Source organism: Hylaeus volcanicus, chromosome 6 (genome assembly GCF_026283585.1).
Source record: "Hylaeus volcanicus isolate JK05 chromosome 6, UHH_iyHylVolc1.0_haploid, whole genome shotgun sequence".
NCBI lineage: Eukaryota > Metazoa > Arthropoda > Insecta > Hymenoptera > Colletidae > Hylaeus > Hylaeus volcanicus.
In genome coordinates, this window is record NC_071981.1 from 11204182 (window position 1) to 11230091 (window position 25910).

Below are 25910 nucleotides of genomic sequence, written 5' to 3' on the forward strand. Positions count from 1 at the left end.
CTCTCAAGCCCCTTCACTTGTCGCAAATGCTCCCTCTTTAAACAGACTGCGATGAACTTCCATCCAGACGTCATTACCGATTTTTACGTTTCTCTCATCGCTTCGACGATAGGAGCTCGCGTAGTCGCGAATTTCCCGCGCACCGTCGAGCCTTTAGAGCATCTTGACGGCCGCGTGGGAGATAAAAGCGTCGCTTTGAAGACAAAAAGACGAACCAGGAAAACGCGAAAGGGAGACCGTGAAAAAGATTGACCGTCCCTTGTCTCTCTTTCTCTCTTCATCTCTCTTTCTCTTTGTATCTACGCGGTTAATGCGAACCGAAGTGTTCCGAGTCAAAGCGCAAACACAACCCGACAAAGCAACCTCTGTTCCAGCCCTCGTCCTTCTTTGGCTCATCTCTTTTCTTTCCTCCCTCGTCCGAGTGCTTTCGCATGACCCGAACCACTCGCGAACCTGACCAATGTGTGGGTGTACGTGTGCGGTTGGTGCGTGTTCGTTAATACGTGTATCGTCCCGTGCAGAACGCACTTGATTCCACTCGACTCGGCTGCCAGAACTTTGAACCCGTTCGACTTGATCCGCACTAAATAGCTCGAGTGGTCTCCTTGTGTCAGTTCCACGCCTACGAGCAAGCGTGCTTAACTTCGTTCTGTTAATTACAACCGTGCTGAAGATTGGGCTGGATTCAGGCTTCCACCTTAACAGCGACTCCTCGTGGAAATACAGAAGATAATTTTACTTGTGGAGTTCCCTAATGTTTCTTCGCAATTTTGTCAATTTTTTATACATAGCTTGCTGTGGATATTTTATTTGCTTGTATGTTGTATTTCGTAAGACAAAGTTTCTTGATGCTGATTACCAGCATTGAAGACCTATTGTTAGGGGTTGTGTACGATTTCGATCAATCGGATTTTATTTACTTCATAATCGACAATATTATTTGTATGTAATTTATTATTAGGATGATCCATGGGGTTAGTTCGTTTTTTAATTGATAATTCAAAGTGAATGTAATAAGAACAAATTAAATTCAATGAACGTAATCAAAAAAGTAATTTCAAAGTTACAATACATAACATGTATAGATATATATTTATATTGTATATCTCATATGATTTATGTATATTTACAGGTACTATAATATTTGTGGTATGTAACATATCCTGATAGAACAAGTTACTATAACAATTACTGCTATAATATTTAATATTATGGCGGGCATTTAGAAAGTTATTTCTCAAAATTCAATACCATAGACAATCCAGCATTTCAGTTGTATAACGACTACGAGCATCTCCAGAAGGAGAAGGGCATGCGTTTGCCATATTCCCCTCAAACCGCAAGAATTAATGGACATGTGTGTTCGTCACGCTCGCTCGAGTGGAACGGTGTTACATTCTGTCACGTTTTTCGCGCTTTGCACGCCTTCGTTTTCGCCTTAACGCACACGGAGGGGCATTCAATTTTGGCACGAAGCGAATCGTGATCGGTGGTATTCGGGTCATCGAATAACCACCAAGCACTGTGAATCCCAAACACATGAGATTGTTCAGATTCTCTCGACAGCTCGAAATTTGAAACGGTCACGCTCCCAACATTTTTGTACCAATACAAATCCTCCGTCCGTTTACATTTCGAGCAGTATTTTGGTTTTGGCGACAACATAAAACTCAATTCAGTAACTCAAAAACGGAGTCGATAAATAAAAAGATAGTTGTGGCACCAGACTGGTTGTATCAATTATACATAAAACATCAATTGAGGGGATGCTCTTTTTTTTGGCAAGGGAACATATCCAACTGTCGGTCTCCGATTTTGATGAAACTTGGTGGGTACGTTAAGCAGGTGAAAATAAGGGATACGTATTTTTTTATAGCTGCCCAATCGCAAGTTTAGGGGTTGAAATCACCCCTTGAAGTTTCAGCAGAAAAATGCTGTCTCGAAAACTACAATAGATATAAGAAATCTTCTTAGGGAAAAGTTTCATGGTTTCATGAAGTAAAACATAAAGTGGTCACAGATTTTGTAAAATGTAATTTGTTTATAACAAAAGAAATTTGGTTACATTATTTTAAGAGATACAAAAATTTATATAACGACAAAAATGAACGGAAATTGCTTTCCGAATTCATTGATATATAAGACGATACATTTGCAAGCTACTTTTTCAACCCCTAAACGTGCGATTGGGCAGCTATCAAAAAATACGTATCCCTTATTTTTACCTACTTAATGTACCCACCAAGTTTCATCAAAATCGGAGACGGACAGTTGGATATGTTCCCTTGTGAGTCAAGAAATACATTTTTTGTTTATATTATATTTAATGAGTAACGCGTACAGAAGATTTGTTCTTGCTTAATAGCGTTACTCCATCGTACGCACTGGCTGCCATTTGACTTCTCGGATAAAATTTTTTCCGAAGTCATAGTTCAATTGGGCTCGATCCTTCTGATTCGATGCAAATTCCCGCGTGTGAGATGCTGCCGGTCGTGTCGCGACAATTAAAATTCCAGGTCATCATTCATCCCGAATGTTCTCATGCAACGAGAACTCCCCTTGCTTCTCGGGGTTCAAATAAGATTCCAAACTCGTTCTGTCGCGTCGTTCCACTGTAATCCTTTCGCATGCCTAAACTCTAGACGACGGACGCTATTGCATTTCAGGCTCGTTGCCGAAGAAGAATACGGTGCACGGGTCAACACCGATCTCGACCTCGCGGACAGGATATTCGCGGAGAAAGGTAGAGGGAAAGAAGTTTGACTTTGAAGGGGAGGCTGACGTGCCGCGTAAACTGGCGCACAACGTATTAGTTCAATATTAAACACGAAATTCACGCTCGCAGCTACCAAATATATATTATCTATAACGTTTCATTATAGTTATTTAATTATCAGTAATAGCAGATATAGATATTGTAAGAGATTCTTTTAATTAATAACTCTTTTGATGAGTTATTTGTCAGGATTTTTTGATAAACTTGAAGAACACAATCATAATACATAAAGGGAGCTGCATAAGTCAAATTCAACAATACCTTAAACACTATTCTTAATACTGAATTCACATAAGTCTGATGTAACTTAACTACACATAAAAAATAGAATTTGTATTCATACGTCTTTTTCATGGAACGTAACTAATTGGAATAAATAAAGACATTCGTCAATTCCCAAAAACACCCGAAAAACGAACACACATTATACATTGTACACACATTACACAACACTACACGCGCTATATATCGTACACACGCATTAAGCATACCTTACAATATATAATTATACATTGCCGAGTATGTGACAATCGCGACTGCCATGTTAGTGTAAAATTAGTTATTTGCGATACTAATCAAAGCTTGAAACTGTGCTTGAAAATGAGCGAAAAGTATTTATATCATCAGCACGTTATGTTGTACGAGTATCGGAAAGATTCAAATATTCTGACTACAGTAAGAAATATACGTGAAGCGTATGAATATCAGATTTTATCCGAAAAAACCATAAAACGATGTGTTACATAATTTAGACAGTTTATGGCATTTATAATATTTCCGATAAGACAAGGTATATTCGCCCAATCGAGGTAGACGATGATCCTACTAGAGACAGATACGCTGATTTCAACTGAAAAGATTGCCGAGTGTTTGAAAGTTACACATTTCAATTTAAGCTCAAAAACAGCCATAAAGTGGGAATTTTTATGTACTAACCGTATTCTCCAGACATTGTCCTAAAGGACTATTACTTATTTCGAGAGTTACAATAAATTCAATTAGGTAAACAATAAATTCTCAACGGATAAAAGCACGCATTTCGTATTTATATTTTTTGTCAGTTTGTACGGTTATCAATGGACTGCAATAGATATCCATGAAAATTAAAGATCAATTAATTATTAAACACAAAATTCACGCTGTTAGCTATCGAGCATTTATCATCTATTATATAACGCTTTATTATGTTTATCTAGTTATTTAATAGAACATTTTACTGAGAATGAGCCACTGGATTTAAAAACGTGGGAAACAGTAAATTTTCATTTTGTATTTATCCTTCTTTTTAGTTTGTGCAGCGATGACTGGATTTCAATGGATATTCCCGAAGATTAAAGATCAATTAATCGCGCGTGATGAATGGCTTCGGTTACTCGCCAAGCATCAAAGGTCACTTGTACTAATCGAGTCAGCAATTAGTTACCGAGACACGTGTGCGTGTCAACTCTATTGGCGGCATAAAGTTCAGTTACCGAGAAATTGCGTACTGTGAATGGGGAATACTCGTGTTGCGAAGTTGTGCGATCTTCTTTGAAGCAATAGCTCCACGTTGCGGCTATATGTATATCATATATATGTATATCAAAAAGTGCATCAAACCTTTGATTTATTTGGTAGATTGGTTCTATAAGTGTACTTGCAAATCTTGAGCATCGAGAGTTCAATATACATCTTTTTAATTTTAGTATATAAAGATATACATATATACTAATATACAAGTAAATGAATAAGAAGATAAGTTCCTAGAGCTAATTGACCCTAATATCATTTTTAACCAGCAATTTTTTAATTATTTTTAGCTTATTCTACATTCTTCGATTACAAATTTCTACTAAATTTAATTTTAACTATAAGCGATTGTTATTTTATATTAATAAATTATTTTCCGAAGGTTTTATAAGTAATCGCTAGAGATTCAGTGTGAAATAAACACAGTTCGTACAAAACAAGTATGAAAAGTACATATAAAGTAGACATAAAAACATTAAAGTCCTACAAAAATACAAATCCTAAAGATGTAAAGAAATCAAAGAAAACTTACACACCTGTTATCCTTTTTCTTCTGCGTGTTACCATAACATTCGATCACTGTGCCAATAATTCTGCAACTCGTTCTGCAAGTGAACGAATAATTTCGACAAATATCGCGCGATAGATCAAGTAAACGATCCAGCATAGAAACGCATTTCTTCGTTCAGTGAAAAAAGAAGATGAAGCGCAGCAGCGCTATGACGTTTACGATGACAGCGGACGCAGCATGCTTTTGCATACAGTAACCAATAAGGAAGCTCGATCTTCCGCCTCCGTGCTTTGGCCGGCGTCGAGTGACAATAATTCAACTCGTGGCTCGTAGTGGGGCGATAAAGCTGATAATTACGAAATATTACGGTCTCTTAATGGCTCGGTATTTTACAATCTATGTCGACGGGGTTCGATGCCGGCTCGCAGCTATGGCGGTCGCCGCAGCAAACTTTGCCCGATAAAACGAACAGTAACCGCGAACGATAATGTCGCGGGATTTTCATTGAGAACGGCTTATCAGCCTGCCTACGGCATTATCGTATTAACTTGAGAAACGACGTTGTCTGGGATGCTGGTGCACGATTTCGATGAATCGTTACTACGAGCCCGATGAAAAAGCGATCAGCGTCATCGGTGGCGCAGCCCAAAATCTAACAAGGTGTATTTGACCAAAAATATGCAGACACAAATACGTTACACATTTGTACACTTTTTAGAACTTTATTAGGATTGATAGAGAAAGAGGTTAACTTTTGTTATGTATAATTAATATCTTTACGGTTTCTGTAACACTGGAACCACCGGGGTCAACGCATAACCATTACAGTAAAATTCCGAGAAAATCCGGTATTTTTGATAATCCAGCACGCATAACTCGTAGCGTTGCTCTCTGTATGGCAATGTGAGGCAAAATTTAATTCAATTGACAGTTGATTCTTACTTTTATGTGGCAATTGAATTTAATTCCAATTAAAATAATTTTAAATCGAAGTAAAGGTTCGTTTCAGTTGAAATCTGTTTTAAACAATTAAAATTCATGTTAATTTCAAATAATGGTAATAGGACAATATTACTTCCAAATCCTATTACCTTTTCATTACCTCTTCGTCGAGGTATTGGTTTTTTTTTTATATATACGAAAGTCTGAGTAATTAAAAAGATAGGTATTTGTAGGATGGAGGGGAAAGCAATTGCTTCATTGATTCCCTTCCTTCCTGAGCGCGCTATTGAACGTCATAGATCAATCGCGCGGAAGAGGTTACGATAACGAAAGCGCGGGAACGCGCGCGGAATGTTTGGTCGATGTTGCGTGTACTTTGGTATTAGGTTAATTGCCAGCTACGTGAAACCAATGACACAGAAATATTTCCTGCAATTATCGTTCCGTAGAAATCGACAGAGAGAGTGGTGGAATCTTAGATACACTCGAGAATTCTTGTTAATTCGAGATCTAACAGACCTACCGCAGGGAGGACTCGCGATGAGTTTGACTCCCGGGGTCATTTGTGATCTCTGAAAGCAGAGAGTTTGACAAGTTTAAATTAGCAATTTCCATTCTAACCATTTCGATAATGTCACTAGACATTACTCATCCCACAGACACAGAAATCGCAATTTCTATGCAAGTAGCAAACAGCCACTCAAATGTTATGTCTTTGGTTTTTAATATTATCATTGGTTAGGGTCATTATGTCCTTAAAAGAAAGTTATTTTCAATGTTCACCAATTGGATAAAATTGTAGGCATAGATTTTAATGAATGGAATCTATCTATTTTCATTGTATCACTTTGGTAACAAGTAACTAGACATTTTTTTCGAGGGATACCGCGGAAATCCTGATGGACTCTCTAAAGGGTCCGCACTCCACAGGTAGTAGGGGACTTTGATCCCTTCAAAGCACAAACCCTTTCTATAGACCACGCCCACTTCAAACTACGCTTTACTTCCTTTTCAGCTTCCAATTATTTGATAAAAATTGCATACTTACGTCGATAAGAGGTCCGTTCCAGGATGTTGTTCGTTTTACCAAATATCTGCTACACTTGAGGTATATAAAATGTTATATACTCTCCCCTCTGGCACTCCAGGACCACAATATTCTTTTCAAGAGTGTGTCGTATACTCGTTTCTCATGATCCGGGGGTAACCACTCGCCTACGGGCAACTCAATTGAAACTCCAAAGACCTCCTATGTCTCCCCTTCCTCCAAGCGTCGGAAAGCGGGATGACGTTCCCTGGAAGCCGATTGAATTATCAGCCATTGCGACGCGAATCGTCAAGCAGCATCGATGGACGTGCGACGGGGTACGTGGAGGTAAAATTTGGCTCGGTTCCCCGTACCGTTTTCTGGGAATACGGTCGATCGAGGCGGGTGAAAGCATAAGGTATCCACTACCCACGGAAGAGTCGGGTGTTGCGTGTCTGTAATCGGAACCCGCGCATCACGGGATCGTAAGTGCCCCAGGCGCTTATTTGCGCATAACTTTGCGAAGTGCCTCTTCGAACAGCGTCACGTATCCATTTATACTGCAGTTAACGGATCGACCATCGATTTGGAATCGCAGCGTATAGCTCTGCGAGCTAGCGAAAACGATGAATGATCCGTTTACATCAATGCCTTTCAACGGTGGAGGCATTGACACCTTGAAGTGAGTGATAACTGATTATCTGTTTTTGGGGGCGATAGTCGCTTTACGTGGGTAAATCAAAAATATATTATTTTGCGTTTTTTTTTTAATAATAAGCTGACCAGTTTTTATAATAAATGAATGTGAATGCTACCAGAGTTATGGAAAAAGATAGAACACCAAAAGAAAGTATGTAATTAAATAAATAAATTATTTTCACTATCAAAAATCTATTTAAATGTGTGGGATAAATCGTCTCAAAACTTATGCAATGACCTAATGAGTCGATAATAACTGTCACAGGGTTTCTCTAAGCGTAGAACGCACCTGACATTGATCAAACAATTCATCCAACTTGAATGCTATCGAAAATGAAGGCCAAGGCTGATGTTGGAAGAACTAGCCCTTTTTTTGTTGTCCAATTGAACAAATTCGTATACTCGAATATACAACGAAAGCTATAATAGTTACGAGGGGATTTCATTCGTAATGTCCGCATAAACAATATACAATACAAACATACATCATACATACATGTGACATACAAAAAAATAAGATACATGAAAATAAAATATTTACTAGAATTTCAACATAACATACAAGCAATATGCTATATGAAATATAAAGTTTTACTGAGAACCTTGGGGTTGGTGAAGTTTGCGAAGTTTAATAGTATTTGGTTCTAATTTCGAAAGATATTTTAATTAACCTTGTTTGTAAATTTCGAGGCGATTTCTTTGCTTAGTCAGTATTTGAAAAGCAGGACTGGAACCCCTTTCAACTAACTATGAAGTTGGAAACGCCATAAATAAAACTTTAATTTTTATCCGCAACTACTGAAATGTTTTAGAATATATATTTATGATTTGCCCACGTAATGTGACCATCGCTCCCCAAAATTGGATAAGTCACATAATCGCAAACACGGGTGTAATGGCGCCTCCGTTGAGAAACGATGCTCTAGACTCTAGAGTCTAGAGGCTAACGAATTTTGAATTCCTTCGGTAGAGTCTCGACGCGTATGTTTCGCAACACCGTGTCCTCGAGAATGATAATTTCAAGCAGAAGCAAGAGTTTTTGTGATCACGAAGTGCCGTCGAACAGACGCTTCATTTAGAACGTCTAGACCTCGTTGAAGCTAACCAGTCGAGGGGTTCTCGTCCACTAATTAAACGGACTTGATGAAAAAATGCATGGAAAAAAGGCACGGAAACGTCTGCGAGGCGTCAGAAGCCTGATAAAATTAATGCGGCCCTTTTTCCTCTCCTGTCGAGGACAATCATCGATGCAATTAACCGTTTTTTTTTCTTTCGTTTGCTTTCAGACCGAGTTCGAGCCGCAATGTCACGTGTTCCGAACGAAGCAGTTACGCAAGCCGCGTCCGTGCCATTTGTGCCATCAGGCGGTGATCAAGCAGGCGTCGTGCTGCAGAGGTGAGTCGATAAGGTCATTCCCTGTGGCGTTATAGATCAGGAAGAGTTCCGTCGGTACATGGAACTGTGCGGTAGTTGGTAAAAACGCGCGAGTAAAATTGGCGGTTAAATCGTGGCGGGTTTTTTTAACATACTCTATTCAAAATACGAATTTTGTTATCCGTTGTATTGCATATCAATGAGAGAGTGGTTATTGTTTTCATTTAAAAATACTGTTTATGTAGGATAACAAACGATTCGAATTTTCTATATAATTGTAGATAAATATTATTAATACATCGTGGCGTTCGGAGTCGCACCTGATGAAAATCCGAGGCATTTCAATTACATTACATTGGACAAAAATTGCTACAAGTTTTTCACTTTGTAATATTTTTCAATTAAATTTTGAGTAAAGTCAACGTGGAATTATTGGAGGTTCTTATCTTTTTTATTAAAAAATAATAATTTTATATTTTTTTCACAGTAACATATCATCAAAGTTAGTATTCTTTCTTTACATAGTATGCTTGAAAACTCAAGTAAGAAACTTGATGTTGTATACAATTGTTTTAAAACGTGAAACATCTGTTATGCAATTTATAAAGAGAAATTGAACCAATTATACTGTTGTATACATTTATACTGAGGGAGATATATGAGCATTTCTATAATGCGTATGTCACACGAACCCAATGCGTTAACATAATTTTCAAGAAATATTGAAATATTATGGTCATTAATTAATGTTCTTTTTATTCCAATTAATGTTTCTTTTTCAATTTTGTAATTATAATCACAAACGAAATTTTTATTATTTTCATTTTATACTTCATCAAACTGTAGTAGTTAAGCTCAGAAGTTTTCTTTTTTTCATTTCAGTCTGCAAGTACATCTGTCACAAGTCATGCGAAGATAAGGTGAGCAACAATATTTTTATCTTCTTCGTTTCTTAACGCTTTAGATAGGAACTTATTTAGGTATGAATTCGCCAGTTTATGCAATTCTTTATGAAATTCTGTAACTTTTGAAACGAACTTAGAACAAGGACATTCTACGTTGGTATACTAAGCTATATTGGTATCAACTTATGTATAGTGTATGTTTGTCTAAAGCTGTTTAGAAAGAATTTACAACTTAGAAGAGGAAAAGCTTGAAGGATTCTTCAATTCAGGACTTGACGATCTTTATTGTTTTTCCTCGTACCATCTTATAAATTAGTATTCAGAATCGTCAACGTCCTCTGGGAAACTTTGAAATAGTTACTTTTGCTATACAATTTTACTATTGTACTTGACAACAAGTACTACATTAACTATTGTAACTTGACAATCGAAAACACGTTCTATATACTCTAGTAGGTAGCTATTGAAATTCTGTGAACAGGCACCTAGGAAGTAAAGCTTGAAGGATTCTCCGACTCAAAGAAATAGCGTCCTTTTTACGTCAACTTGTCGTAAGTTAATATTCAGAATCGAGCAACATCTTCTCGGAAACGTCGCAACAGTCATTTTTGCCTTATACGTAGTAACTATTGTAGCTTGACGGTAAAAAAACAAACTCAATATACTCTGGTAAATGTTGAGATTAAATTTTTATGAACAAGCACTCAGGACGTAAAGCTTGAAGGATTCTCCGGTCCAAAAAACCAACGATCAAATTGTCCTCTTTACGTCAACTTATCGCAAATTAGTATTTGGAATCGAGCAACGTCTTCTCAAAGACCTTGCGTCTAGTTTCTTTTTCCTCGTATTAACTATTGTAGCTTGACAACCAAAATCACGTTTAATGGAGTCTGGCAGGACGCGTTGGAATGAAATCCCTGTGAATAGACGCTCGAGAAGTGGTGCTCGAAGGATTCTTGAACCCAAGAAACGACGATCGGATCGTCCTCTCCACGTCTACTTCCCGCGAATTAGTATTTACAATCGAGCAACGTCTTCTTGGAAACTTTGCAACGGAGTGGCACGTGGAGAGCACTTCCTCGTACACGAAGAGGCTCTCCGGAGCGAGCACGGTGCCGCTGGTACTTCCTGGTACTCAAACAAATCTCCCGTGCCTCGGACACGTAAAACAAAACGCTCTCGAACAAAGCGGCCCTCACCGTCCGAGAGGATCGTCGGTGTTTGCTAATTTTTCCGACCAGTCGACGAGGTACACCGTTGATACGCGTCTGGATTCAGGGAACGGTACCGGAAGTCGTCGAGAATCACGTCGTCAGATCCCAGTTAACAGATGCATCTTAATTCGAGCACGCCACCAATGGCGTGGCCGATGAGATTCTCGGTTCCTCGAAGTCCTCGCAGATACGAGCCCGTCGTTCGCCACGAGCATGTGTTCGTGAGCGGGAATAGATCTCGGTTCGGTCCCCTGTGTGAAATGCGGTGTGGGTTCAGTCACCGGGCAAGGCACGAGCCTCACTTACCTTACCTTCTTCGTATCTTCAAGTACTCCTGTGTCACACTGGCTGCGCACAGCTAGCCGCGCTGATTCGCACACTCGCGACTCAGTCGCTGACAACCCACACGTACGGACGCGAACACACGTCCGCGTACATACGAGCGTACAGCTGTGCCGGGAGTAGCGGAAGGATGAACGCTGGACGTCGAGGAGAACGTGCCTCAGACAGTAGGAGAGCGGCAGAGAGCACGACTTCCTTCTGTAAGTGCCGGGACGTCGTTTGTTACGAAGGTTTTGTGGCACTGCGAACAAAACGGTCGGCTCGATTCCTTTGATACGTCTATTTCGACCGTGGAAGAGCTTCCATTACCGTTGGAAGACCGAGAAATCTACGGCGCGGATCTTCCCCTAGACCCGACACGTTGAAACCAACGAAAGAATCTCGCCAGAGCCGTGTGTGTCTCGGCTTGGATTGACATTTAAGAACTTGGAACACGCTGATAGTCTTGTCCTCTCCTGGTGACTTTCGTTGAACTTGTCATCGCCGCTTGGGCAATTAGCGGCGAATCGGAATGACATTTCGTTTCGTTCGGTAGGACAAAAAATAGCGGAAGGCATAAACTTTAATTAGCAAGATTAACTAGATAGATTGTGCCCTCGATCGGTGGATGGCTGCTTTCCTGCACTCGAGTATCCAGTTCTGTGCGTAATTATTGAGCCCCGTTTGGTCCGTCACGATTATCGGCTCATAAAAAGGGTAACAATTCTAGTCTAATTGGTGATTCGAGAAACGGTTTCCTGATATTAACGAGAGGAAACACCGAGCCAAATTGGAGATTCGCTCCACGAGATACCGCCCCCTCTGGTCTATCGAATCGTTCGTCTCTGTTTTGCTTGAGCTAACCGCGTGGTTTGTCGGTGGATTCGGGTTTGTTAAGTTTACAGGCATGGCCACGAACGTTGTTGCCCTTTCGAGGAGACGCAAAGGCGACCGACGTTTGTTCCGCGCAAGAATTCCGCGTAGGTCACGTTTCTTCTGGACGTTTTGAAATTCGAGGCAGGTCTCGGCTCCTTCCAGGAGTTGTCACAGGGCCGCGTCATCTCCAACCTCTCTTCGCGATATCGTAGAACGTCAGCCTTCGTGTATGATGTAATTCGTTACACGCACGGTAGCTGGAGAACGAAGGAGGTTTCGTACCTCTTCACCTTGAGCTCGTCGCAACTCTGGCGCTGGACCACGTGTGTGGCACTTCGTGTATTATTAGCGGTCGAACCCGATACACGTGCCCATTATGAATTACATGTATGCATAGGGTGTCAACGCTTTGCTGAGCGGTCACGAGAATACTCGTGTTGTCATTCTCAAACGTTCCTGACCAATTACGAGTATATTCGATGTTTCATGACCTAACATTGCTCGTTGGTCACGTTCCCATGTGGGTCTTACCATTTCCTTGAACTGTATTGTTAAATATTTTGACAATGTTTAATCAAATAATATATATGAAAAAATAAGAAGCTGTTTCTAGTCACTCAGAAAAGTGGAGTGGATAGAGAAACTATGTTGGATGATCAATGAAGCTTTGGTGGAAAACTAAGCACATTTTATTAGTACAAAAATATTAGTAAATTTTCATCAGAAGGTATATGAAAGACAAAAAAGGAACTACAGATAACGTTACAACTACAAATTATACAAAATAATCACTTAAATTCAAAATCGCCCCACTGTTTCGATTCACCCCATTTTACGGGTTTCATTTTCCATTGGCCCCTCGGTCTCTCACTTCCAAGTTTCTGAAAACTTTTCTGCGACACCCAGTATGGTTCGAGAGGCCACCGTCGTATCCTATTCATTAATCTCGGTTACGTTTGTTCGTATGCGCTCGTGTAACGCTAGAAATTGGCTAGAAAGTACTGTTATCTGGCGTCCCCTGTAACATTATAACGCTACTGTATACGCGAAGGAACTATGCATCATGTCGCGTATCTCGCGAGATACGCTGTGGTATGTGTGAGAAGGTATTGATATCATCGCCGAGCCATAACGTCTTTTCTCCTGGAATTCGAGTCGGAACCGGCTGAGAACCGCTGGCAGCTGGAACGAGCTAACGAACGACATCGTTCGACGAATATGGAGAACCAGATGTTTCCTTGAGATCGAAGGTCGTCTCAGGCTACGCAACCCGTTTCTTTTCCGTCACCCCTAGGCATGTCAAACTCACGGAACTATTCTCTTCCGCGCGCGAAGTCGAACGCCCTCTCGTCAAACAGCCACTCCCGGCCGTACCGAAATTCTCAAACACCATTAACTCCCCAAACATCAAAGCTTCACGGCTAACAAACCAGCCACGACGTCGCCAAAGTTTGCCACTTCCTGATCAGCGTTGGTTCCCTCCGCCCTCCCGATCCCATCCGTTCGCCTGCTAGGATCGTTTTCAAAGTACAGGGATTCGTGTCAGTTCGTGTTCCTGATACGCAAACTCCTGAAAGCTCCTTGTTCCCTGCCGCACGGGTCATCTTTGCGGTTAACTGCTAGTCTGTGATCGCGGAAGAGGGAGGAGCCACGTGGATGTCGACGCGGAGACACGATCAAGTGCGACGCTCACCTTACGATGGGATCTCTGTACAGCGATGGTGTTTATAATACTGGAGCCATGTAAAATACTGATAAAATCAGTGTAAGATACATAATTGTTCGATAGTACCTTATACATGCAGAATGCGTTTAATATACATATATTTGAAGGCAGAAATTAATAAGTAGCTCGTTTGAGTTCGGTCGATTCCTAGAAAGCTTCACCTTAGCACTTCGATTCAGACACACCTGGTGATCGAAGCGTTCTCGTTATATGAAAATAAGTAACAAAGGATTAGATGAATCAAAAGAACGAGAGAGTCATCGGGGCGAGGATCTCGTAAACAAGATAGCAGAGATAGAGAACCCGTCTTTGTTGCATATTCAGACGCTCTCGAATACTGTTGAATATATACACCTCGAATTCCTTTCGTCCTATTCTTTATCTAACCGTAATCCGCTTAGAGTTTAGACGCAGCCTTATACAGCAGCCTTATATCGTCGTCCAGTACGAAAGAGGAGTTGGAAGCTGATAGTCGCGTGCGGAAATTTGAAATTTCTTTCGTTCCCGCTCGTTTCGTATTCTACTTAATCAAGCACAGACCGCTCGCCTCCTACTTTTCTTCGTTCCATCTATTCATCTCGGTTTCTTAAATCAACACCAGCAACAATCCCGCATTCATCGCGAACAAGGGTATCAAGGTGGATCGTATCCGACTTGCTGATGGTGCATCAGCTAACAGCGCTGCGTCGCGAACGAGCACAGGGAGGAGAAGGTAGATAAAGATGATGTATCAGAAGCAACGTTCCAGCTCTCGCTTCACCACGGTAAACAATAGCGTGCCACCAATCTTCCTCTGTTCCTTCCAGGCCGTACCGCTTCGTTGTGTTCCTCGCTGAAAATTCCTCGCGAATGTTCCTGGGATGTTCTATCGGATTCCCCTAGAAATTCTTTTCGCAGTTTGGACGCTTGGCTTCGTCGGACAACGTTTAGTCAAACATGCAGCTCAGTCTGTTTCTCGTTGATGTTGTAGAATTTAATTATACAGTTCTCTATAGTTCGTTTGTTCACCTGCAGTACCTTCGTCCCTTTCCGTATGATTTGGGAGTTAGAAAATCAAAAGAGGCTTCGCGATGCGTGACGAAAACCAAGACATACCCCTTCTAAATATTACTTACTTGTTTGTCTAAAAAAATTCTATTCGTGTCGAAGGAATTCGATTCTTGAAGGGTTATTAAATTCAATAAGAGTTGTTTCATTCGCAAAGCAATCCTGAAAAAGGTACTACTCGAGGCTTCCTGAAAGAGACGAAGGAAGATTTACCATTTAGTAAGAAAGGGTAAAGGGCATGAGACAATCTAGTGTATTTCCATGGACTCTTCGTGAATCATGTTCCCGTTCCTCCTCTTCTTGGGACAACGGTTTGACACACGCCGCGCAGGAACGTCGAAGGGCGTGGGTCAGCGCATCGACGCTGCACCTGGGCGCATCTCGGCTAGAAGCGTAGAAGGGAGGAAACGGAGGAAGATAAAGAAGCGTGCCAGGGACGATGAACGTGGAGAAGAAGGAGGAGAACAGGGAGAACCGTGGACCAACGTTACCCATCGTCTGGTTTCCCCGGTTCTTGCCGGCTGTTTACAATCTTGGAAGGCCAAGGTGGTGGTACACACCGCGCTACCACCAGGTATGGTAGCCGCGGGTTTCGTACTTGGCGAGGACGAGATGCGACCACGGTTTACAACGGCGGACGGTCGATGCACCCCGCGACGTAAGCTGCGCGAGTATGCCTTGGTTGCGCATCCCGGTTCAAAGAGGCTGAGGCCACTGGAAGGACTCGCCCGTTCGACTCCCAACAAGACGTTCCCAAGTGCGATACTCTCTTTTTAATAGGCTTCTATACGTCGTACTCGAAACACCGAAGCTAATGGTGCCATACTTTTAGGCGTAGACAGTCGATACCGAAGAAGATAATTATTCGAGGTTTGTTCGCAGATCTAGAAAGGACAGGCTCCAATGATTTTCTAACTGAAATACGTCTAGGACTCCGAATAGACAGGGTGTTCCCGCAACTGGTGGTACAAGCGAGTAGGAGGTGATTGTACATGAAAAATTGAATCGAAAAATGTAAAATAAAATTTTTTCATATGATGCTTTATTTTCGAAAAAAAATAAGTTTGAATATTTGTCGAGTACGCGTGTACTTGATTTAGCTACAGTTCGACGGGATTTACTTCCGTGATTCTTGCAATATTGACAAACATTGTCAACATGATAATATCTCTTACATCGGTTTTACTTTTTCCTTATGCTCGTGATCTACAGTGAAATCCGTCGTGCTTGAAGCTGGTCCAAATGCACGCGTATTCGATAATTTTAACTTATTTTTTTTTAAAAATGAAGCATCATATGGAACAATTTTATTCTACATTTTCTCGCTTTACTCGCTTTGTACTACCAGTTACGAGACACCTTGCATAATGTTTATACATATATGTAGGAATTCTAGGAATCCGGAAAATAAGCAATGAAAATGATTTAAAGAAGTCACTATCAAGAAACTAGTCGGTGAAGATGCTAATAAAATCGATGCCAAATCGATTGCTGGTTATAAATAATGCTAAAGGCATGTATACGATGTATTAAAAACATATTTTGTATTTTAAAATTCAATATAGGAATTCTAGGAATCCTATATATACAAATTGCATTGAATAACCATTATTCGTTTACATTTCTATACTCAGAGCACCTCAAAACTTTGAGAAATGCAAAATGTCAAGAGAAAAATCAAATTTTGAACGATAACACATTCCTCCATGTATAAGATCAGGGAAAGTGAAAATGAATCTTCAGATCACAGATATGATTCTCCTTGTAAAAATGGATAGAAAACGTATCATACAAATTTTACTACGAGCCTTCGTTGTCAAGAAAATCAATTTTGGATATCCATCGTACACGGCGTGACTGAACCTTGATACCCTCGCGCGTTTTTAACGACGTTTTTCTTGAATACGAGGTCTTGCATGCTGGAAATTGATTGCACGTTTTCGATTCATTTTTTCAAGGAGATTTACCTCCGGTGCTTGGTTTGCCACTAGTATTTCGGGGTACGGTGCGCGCATGCATGCATTTTCGACTCGCGTAAAGAAAATCGATGCGATCGCGTGCGAGGGCTGTAACGGGATTCAGAGCTGGGTCGGGGCTATTGATCGTACGAAGAGGGACTGGATCGACGGCGAGGATCGAGACGGAGTAAGCCGAGACGCAGGATAAATGTGACGAGCGAAAAGAAGTCCGCGGCGTCGGTCGTGACATTGACTCGGCGGCCTGCTACGTTGGGCCCGATGGCTAATAACATCCGCGATTGAGCGCGCCGCGAGATCTCGCGACCGTGTCGCAGAAAGTAGGTACAATTTACGAGGACACAGTTGCGTGCATCCTTCTTCCATCGATTTATCGCCATTATGCAAGGAATTATGCTGCTAGAACGCGTCGAGGTTGAGCTTTGGCGTTGGGTAGCTAATTCCTTAACTCGCACCTGGTGACTAAACGTTTCCTTTCCTGAGAACTAACATGTACCTATCGAAATGACTTGAACAAATTCTTTACGATTATTTGATACTATTGTAAAATAAAAATATTCTATATGATTTATATGAAAGTGGATTCCGAACAGGCCATAATATATGCAAATTATTGTTTTAGAGATCATGGATGATATTCGATAGAATATACGCTATCTTAATATTTTTCTCGGAAACATTTAATTAGGTTGATCTTCTAATAAAATATCGTTTCGTGGGTTATTAGGTAACTTCTATACCTATTTCACGCATTCGACTTTTGTTTTACCTGATTTTATATAAAATAGAAGTCACTTAGATTTGGGCATTTGTGCATGAGTGTTTCATGTTAATGAATAGCAGTTGCACAGGCACACTCGGTACGGTAGTACCAATTAACAATACGAAGAAAATTTTAATTTATAACTTCAAAATAACCAATGAAAATGATTTAAAGAAGTCACTATCGGGAGACTAGTCTGCAAAGATACTAATAGAATCGATGCCAAATCGATTGTTGGTTATAAATAATGCCAAAGACATGCACACGATGTATTAAAAATATATTATGTATTTTAAAATTCAAGGGAACTATTAATTTTAATTATTAAAGTGTAGGTGTGTTAATATTTTTTTGTGCAAGAAATTTTCTTTTCTTTTTAGTATTCCATTCAACACCGATATTTCGAGTTCGAAATGAATGCACTAGAAACATATATAAATATATTACTTTAACAGATAAAGATATTTTAAGAACAGTGAGTGTGACGTTATATTTTTTGCGTGCCTGTGGCAACGACGAAGATAAATCAGAATGTACTCGTATATAATTCTTAACGTCGTCGGTGTAACAGCGGGTTGTTAAGATTCGACCACAAATTTTGCCGCCGGTGTATGTATTTGGTGGGGTGTCTACCTGCGGCGATAGCGATGGGCTCCGTGCACGCGCGATGCGGAGCTCTCCAGTCCGCGAACAGCGCTCCACCGCGAAGGACGTGGGAAAGATCGATTCGCCGGCGGTGTTCGATCCCTCGGAAAATTCGTCTCAGTTTGTCAACCCTGCGACGGACCAACTCTAATCCAAATCTGCATAGTGCTCTAAAAATTCTCTCACGATCGCTTGACACGGTGCGTGAAAGTTGTCAGTGATTTCCCTGCTCCGAAACCTCGGTCGGCAGGGGCAGGTGGCCGATCCTAAAAAATTCACGTGGTTATCGACTGACTAATCGAAACTGATCGAGAAACCCTGACAGTGAAGTGGTGTGACATGGTTAGAACGGGAACAGTGAAAGAACAACCTCGAGAGTGAAAAGAGTGTCTCAGGAAAAACTGTCACGTTCGGTGGAGGCTCGATAGTGGATCGATCTTGCGATCGAATTCTTGAAATCGTGGTCGGAGCTAAACGCGAGAAAGGTCGTCGAACTCGGGGACAATCCGCCAAAATTAGTACCGGAGTGGATCGCGGCGTGACCTTGACCGGCGTTGACCAGCTTAACGAAAATCGAGAGTGGTCCGTCGGGGTGCGAGTCGAATCGGTTTTTGTGCGCGAAGGTCGAACGCCCCAGAGGTGACACGAGGGGGGTAGACGAAGTGAGATGCGCCATTTTCGAGAACCGATGCGAGAAGGTGAACGATCCTTGGAGCGTTTCGCCGCAGACCGGTAATGGGATACCAGAGGTGACGGCAAGATGAACGGTCACGGTTCCACCAATGAGGTACTTGCGCCACGTTTCTTTCCTCCTTCCTTGGAGTTTTTTTTCACCTCTGTTTCTTAGCCATGTCGCCCGCGCGGTTTCTTCTTGTTGCGTTCTAAATTCGCCGCGATGGGGACTTAGGGCTTGTACACATCAGCGCGACGGGATGGGGAATCGCATGAACGGGACATGGAGGATAAGGTGGAGGATGCTCGGGGACGCGGTTCACTTTGGTTCTATTTAACGATAAAACTACCAACTCGTATTTCTTATGCACGCTACTATATCTTTGAAAATACAGAGTGGAGAGTCGAATCAATTCATATATATACTTAGTTCCCTGTTTCAATAATTCTCACCAAAATTGCAGCAAAAATGTTGTCAATAATCCAATAATTGTAGAAAGAAGTATGAGGTATATAGGTCAAATTTGGCGGCTTGGTAGCTGAAGTCTGAAAATCATCAAGGGCTAACTGTACCCTTGCGGATGCCTGAAGATCGTTACTCGATGTGGTCCGAAAAGCAGAGTAATTCGCTGACATGCGTGTACATGTCTCCGATCTTCTCTAAGTAACATCGTGACGCAATAAAATTTAGTTTTATCTATTGAAACAAATAAAATATAATGTAATAATTTCAAAAATTATACGAAGATAAGTAAAGTGATTTAAGTGATGCAATCTTATAATTAATCTGCAAATAAATCTGAAACAAATATTTTTATTGCATCTATGGATAACTCAGAATATGTTGAAGAAGTTCACACGCGTTTTCAATGAATAAATACACTGTTTCCTAGCCCACCATATCTCTTTGGAGTTGGGTGTGTTAAAGACTGTGCCACCTTTTGCTTAACTCTTTTGTGTTTATTTTTCTTAAAAATTTATTCTGGGTAAGTAAATTGTTTTATAATAATAAAACATGTTGTTCTAGGTTTTATACTAACTTTAAAGCGGAGTAAGTAATAAGACCGTATTCTGTGCAGCTTGAATTTTATTCTTATTTTAAATCGTGTTCCTTAAAGAGATTACAATAACGAGATTGCTGGTCTGTTTCATTTGAAATTAGCTGCAGACTACTTTGGGTTTGACAATCGAATTTTAAGTACAACAGCAAAATTCGTAGTGAATAAAATCTATCACGTATTTTCATGTCCATGGTTAGAGGGCATTGACATAAACTTGCTTCTTTTCGAATATGAAGACTAAAATAAGTAGACATTCAAGTGTTAACAGTGCACTCGAAGTACGCAGTTGAAGTCCATGACTTTATCGCGTTGAGGGCACCGCTTCTTGTTCGATAATTGATGTTGAGCTGGCCAACCCTTCAATGTTATGTTTAGATGACCACCCAGGATCTTCTATGTACTGTTAGTAAATATGTCCAAGCTCTTAACATGTACCAATATTATCATTAGTCGGAGATGTATAATATTATATAGGATAGGAGCCACCAACGGCTTACAGACCTATCCTTGATCTTCGAAAACCACGTGAAACACCAAAAACAGCAATATAGAAGTAGCTGAAATCGGTAACTGTACTGCATGCAGAGGCATTATTCTTTTTAAACATTTTTTCTACGCATAAGTGGATGTATAGGTAAATGGGAAAGTGGGATAAGTTGAAGACGACAAAAGTTATTCATTCATGTGTAATTTATATATACAAATTTGAGTAAATTAATTTGTTTAATAAATAAGGTGAAACATTTTTGTTCATTATAGGTGCAAATTCGTCAATATATATGTGTAGTAGGTTAAAATGACGAGCGTAGTAAGGTAAGATATAGTCATCTTACTTCACTTTGAATAAACAATCGTAATATCCATAAAAAGAATTAAAATCTTTATAGTAATTTACCCAGAGAAAGGCGCACTGTATGATATGTTATATTCATTGTGGCCTTGCTACAAAAGAAATACTACATGATATATGTATTATTATACAGATACTTGCTTTGTATAACAATGGATATATGGTAGTACGTGTCAAATTTCTACCAATTAAACGAAAATTAATTTTACAACTATTCGTTATCATACCCCACTTTCCTTACCTGAATACATAACAAAATTAGAATGCCGTTACGAAACTTAACTCTATGAGGTCGTGTAACTTTTAATTTATATGCTATTATATTGACATTTTATTAAATTATTTAATTTATTATACGCAGTGGAGCATACATATTTTTATGTAATATCTTCTTTACGACTAAAACGCATTCTTGATAACAGTTATCAGTTCTAATCTGAAATATCAAAGTAAATAATTTTCGAAATCAAAAACCACAGTGTCGGCTGTCGCGAATGCTATGAAATGTTCGCGATAGAAGGAAATAAAATCCAAAATATATTTTAACAGGAATACAAACGTGTATCTATGTTTAACGTCAAGCGCAAGCTGTTTTATGAAATACCAAACTTGACTTTTACATACACGATTAAAAACATTTGAAATTATTTTACTTCAAACTTAGAAAACTTATTCATTATAATTAAAAAGTGGATTTTGTGATACAATTATTTATAATAAAAGTGAATATGACAAATATATGCTAAACGCAACCAAAAGTAACATACACTTATGCTGAACGAAATATTAATTAATAGAATATATTCTACGTACATTATACATACTTTGTATAAACTTGTATATACTTTGTGTATGTTTTCCATATTACTGTACGCTATAAATCCATAAAATCCGCAGTTTAGTTATGATAAAAACGTTGAAATTGCTGAATTCATTGTTAATCTGTACTTATATGATTTTACGTTACATAACTTTTGTTAATTTCAGTATCATACTAATACACATAGCTACTGCAGAGTATAATATTGACTAAACCTTGTTAAGACTAAACAAGAAAGATTTTCATTATCTCTTCTGATAATAAGTAGTAGTATTGATAAACTTTCTTTAGATAAACATTGCGGATTGTCGACGTTCTACCGTATTCGATAATGTTCGGACAATAGCTTGAGTAGGAAGAATTAGCGTTTGAATAGGGCTTCCGAAGTTCTGAAGATTATCACTCCATAGCCTATTTTCTACCACTCCATTTCACTCCACTTCGCGTGGTAATGTACTTATCATATTATTTCTAGATTATGATATTTGGCAAATACACACGACATGAACCTAAGATTCTTTGAATGATCTGGCGTGGTAATTTAATCTCAAGTGGATAAAGCAAAAACCATTCTCCTATATCTTCTCAGTCTATATTGAATGTTTTTATAGAATAAACATGTTGTTGTCCTTGCGTCTATACATAGTTTTATAAGTGAGTAAATATTGTATCTGACATTTTGAGTATAGAGAATGCGAAACCGAGTTGAGAGTAGTCTTTACTTCCACGGCGAAATATGCGCCATATTCGGGTTACTGTTTCTGCCACAGAACGAAACAGTTGACTGGAATACGCTCTTTGATTGCTAGCTGAAAGGAACTCCATGGTTCACGGCGATGTTACGGGTTTCTGAAGCGTTCTCCTAAACGCTCGGTTTGCAATTGGCTTCGCTGTTTTATTGTATTGGTGTGCACGTGCCCTTATATACAGCTCTGCCAGAGACTTGGAATTCTCGACGTTCGCGACGATGGCTTATGTATCCGGGACTTGACAGTCTATTCAGGGTTTTTAGTCTGAGGATATTCTTGCATAACAACTTAAAGGATGATAATTTTACATACTTAAATGGCCTATTATTTATGTACGTTTTAACTCTTCGTTTTAAAGTCATTTTCAGAACGACGAATGTTGCCATTGCATTTACGAATATGACGTAAAAAATGAATTTAGTAAATTATATTGTAAAATTTGCACATTCTAAAGAATATTAAGATAAAGAATCAAAACACAAAATAAATAACGTCTTCCGTGAGACTCCAAAATTATAATTTTTTAATATGTACACATACAAGCTTGTCTTTTAATTGTAAACACACAAGATACTTACACGTAGCACGAATATACAGCTTAGCTTTGCTATACGCTGAAATTTTTCGTTTTTTTTTTTTTATAGTCTCTCTGGTAAGAAGCCAATCGTGGATGAAACTGGAAAACTTACAGACTTAGTGTTTCTGACGGTCACATTTGCTGAGATAGTTAAAGAATCTCGCGTGTCTTATCGCAACCGTTTCATCACAAATATCGATCATGTCAATGTAAACAATTACTCCGAGCGAATAGACTGTTTAAATTACTAATGCAATACCGTACGTTGAAATGCAAACCCATCGAGTTTACCTTTACCGAGTGCTTCCGCGCAGCTTAGATTGCCTTTGCTCTTTTTACGCGAGCAAAACTCGCAATTCATGGCTAAGTTCTGTTTGAATGAAGAACGAGGACAAAAGATAGGGCGTGATAAGACTCGGTGCTCGATTAGATAAGACTCACTGTCAGGTACGCTACTGTTTGCACGTCGAAATTCACGACGTGTTTTTCCATTCGTTCTCATCTTGAAACAAACTTTAGCGAAGAAAAGACCGAATTTGTGCGGCATCGACTTCAGTCTACTTCGCAGAATGGTAAACGACGAGTCCCTATTGCTATTTGTGAAATATTAATAACAATCTTTGTCTTTTTCTTTTATCAAAGTGGCCGTGGTGTAAGTAATGGAAGCAAAAGTTTTAGTACTCGCAAGTTTTATTGTAAGTATCAGGTGGACAACAGCGAAGAATTTTTCAAAGAAGTCACAGAAATAAGAAATAAAAGCTAACTCTTCGGATTAAAATATTGTCTCCCAGAGGTTCTCAATGTAGAATATTTGTAATGACAATATAATTTGTAGTATGTTATAAGTAAGGCAAATTAACAAAGTACACCATACTAAAATCTATTTTGTACAAAGTGATTAAAAAAGCTTAGTACAAAATTACTAAATAATAATAGTTACTTTTATATGTAATGAATATAAATAATCATTAGAATATTTAGAAATAGGAGAATAAGGTTAAAGGTAGAGTCATAAGGATCGCAGGAACTTTAAAATGAAGAAACGAAACACTATAAAAAAAACTGTATAAGATCGATGTTACTTTAGTTTATATAATTTTACGTATTCGTTACTTTTATTCGATGATATTCATTCATAAATGCACCTACGATATATATGATGTCTAACCTTAGTCACATAACTATTAAAAGCATAAGAATAGTCGTCATTATAGACACACCCATAGCTGCATGATGCAAAAGTATTTCTTTAGAAATAGAGGAATACCTTTTACCACTCGTCCTAACTGCTGGTTATTTATATGAAATTAAAATATAACAATTTTACAGTCTGAAACAAACTACTATTTATTTTTCATTTCGACTCATCGTTTTAGTGATCCTTGTAACCTACAAATATTACGAATGTTCTAAATTAATATATAACAAGAATTTATACAATTTATATATATAAATTGTATATATATATAGAGTACTGCTTATGAGGATGTACTAATACCTTTCAAGCTATACATTATGATTAAAGATGAGCAAGATTTTTAATACGAACATATGTATTCACTGAAGAAGGCTAACATAAAATCGAAAGGTGAGTAAAGTATATTTTCTAGCTAATAATTATAGCCTCATCGAAAGCGCTGAATAACTATCTTTTAATTTGTTAATCACGTATATCTTTAAACTGAAAATGCCAAACATTTGTGCAAACTGCGGATACATAAGACATCTTCGCGAAAGTGGAGAATTCCAAGTCACTGCTAGGGGCTATATATAAAGGCTCGTACACATTAATGCAATAAAACAGCGAATCTAATGGCAAACCGAGCGTTTAGGCGAACGTTCCAGAAACCCGTAACATCGCCATGGACCATCGCGTTCCCTGCAGCGGGTAATCAAGGAGTGTATTGCAGTCAACTATCTCGTTTCGCGGCAGCAATAGTAACCTGAATATTGGTGCACATTTCTCCGTGAAAGTCGAGTCTACTCCTAACCCTTTAACTAATGAAAGTAATTTCCAGTCATCGACATCAAATTTTAGTGCGAATATGATACTCAAAAAATAGATATATCGCGCTATGTTAGTTTGTACGATTTCTTTGCTCGAACAATAATGTTCTAAAAAAAATTACTTGAATTACTTATATTTCTAAAACTAAAAAGTGACTACACCTGACTTTTCACGCACGCCATCACGTGTCTCTAATTCAACTACTTATATCCCTAGAATTATTGCGGTACCTCGTATCTAGCGCGTGTTTATAAGCGCCTGTAATCTACCATTCCGCGAAAATAGATTATAATTGAAAGCAGGTAATCTCGGTTCTTAGCTTCAGATTTCCCCGTCAGATTATTTTCTATCAGCATCTATTCGTTTGTCGATGCTCGGAACGCTGTCAAAAGTACCTAGTCATGGCCGGGAGTAGTCCTTTTCGCGGTTCGATGGAGAAACTCTCGCTCGCCGAGTCGTAATCGCCGGTAAATACCGCTGATAAACCGGCGCGTCTCTTTGTCAGGCAATTTTAATTATCGAAGAGTGATAGCGGCGAACACCGAAGCTGCATGCCACGCTCGCGTAGACCGCGATAGGCGTTCGTTCGGCTGCGTGTTCGTTGAAATTTCGATAGCCGAGAAACTTGGAAAGCGACGGTATCGAGGCCAGATGGCTTTCCGTCTTTTCCATGCACGCTGCGGCCAGATTGATTGGACATCTCGAATAAAAGATCGTTGGCGAACAGCCAGCCGCGAGCCGGAGAAAACCGTACCGTTCGATGGACTCTTTTCGCAGGCAATGGCGAAAACTGAAAGACGAAGTCTCATTTTCGATACTGTCCGCCCCCGCGTAGCCGCCAGTCGTTCGCAAATATATCGAT

At 39.4% G+C, this 25910-nt stretch overlaps 2 protein-coding genes across 7 annotated transcripts in view; one reads left to right on the forward strand and one right to left on the reverse strand.

Moving 5' to 3' along the window:
- The window catches only part of LOC128878669 (putative sodium-dependent multivitamin transporter), a 57734-nt gene extending 50916 nt beyond the window's left edge, over positions 1–6818 (reverse strand). The window contains exon 1 of the mRNA XM_054127055.1: positions 6787–6818. The gene's annotated coding sequence lies outside the window, so the exon portion shown is untranslated. The remainder of the gene's footprint in view (positions 1–6786) is intronic.
- Positions 1–25910, forward strand: part of LOC128878668 (tensin-1) — a 334268-nt gene that overhangs the window by 114621 nt on the left and 193737 nt on the right. For 5 of the 6 annotated variants that reach the window (XM_054127041.1, XM_054127043.1, XM_054127042.1 and 2 more), the window contains exons 2-3: positions 8751–8859; positions 9721–9758. In XM_054127041.1, coding sequence (XP_053983016.1) covers positions 8751–8859; positions 9721–9758 — 147 coding nt within the window. Of the gene's footprint in view, positions 1–8750; positions 8860–9720; positions 9759–18381; positions 19099–25910 lie in introns of those variants that run through there. The other variant, XM_054127050.1, reaches the window with a different exon arrangement.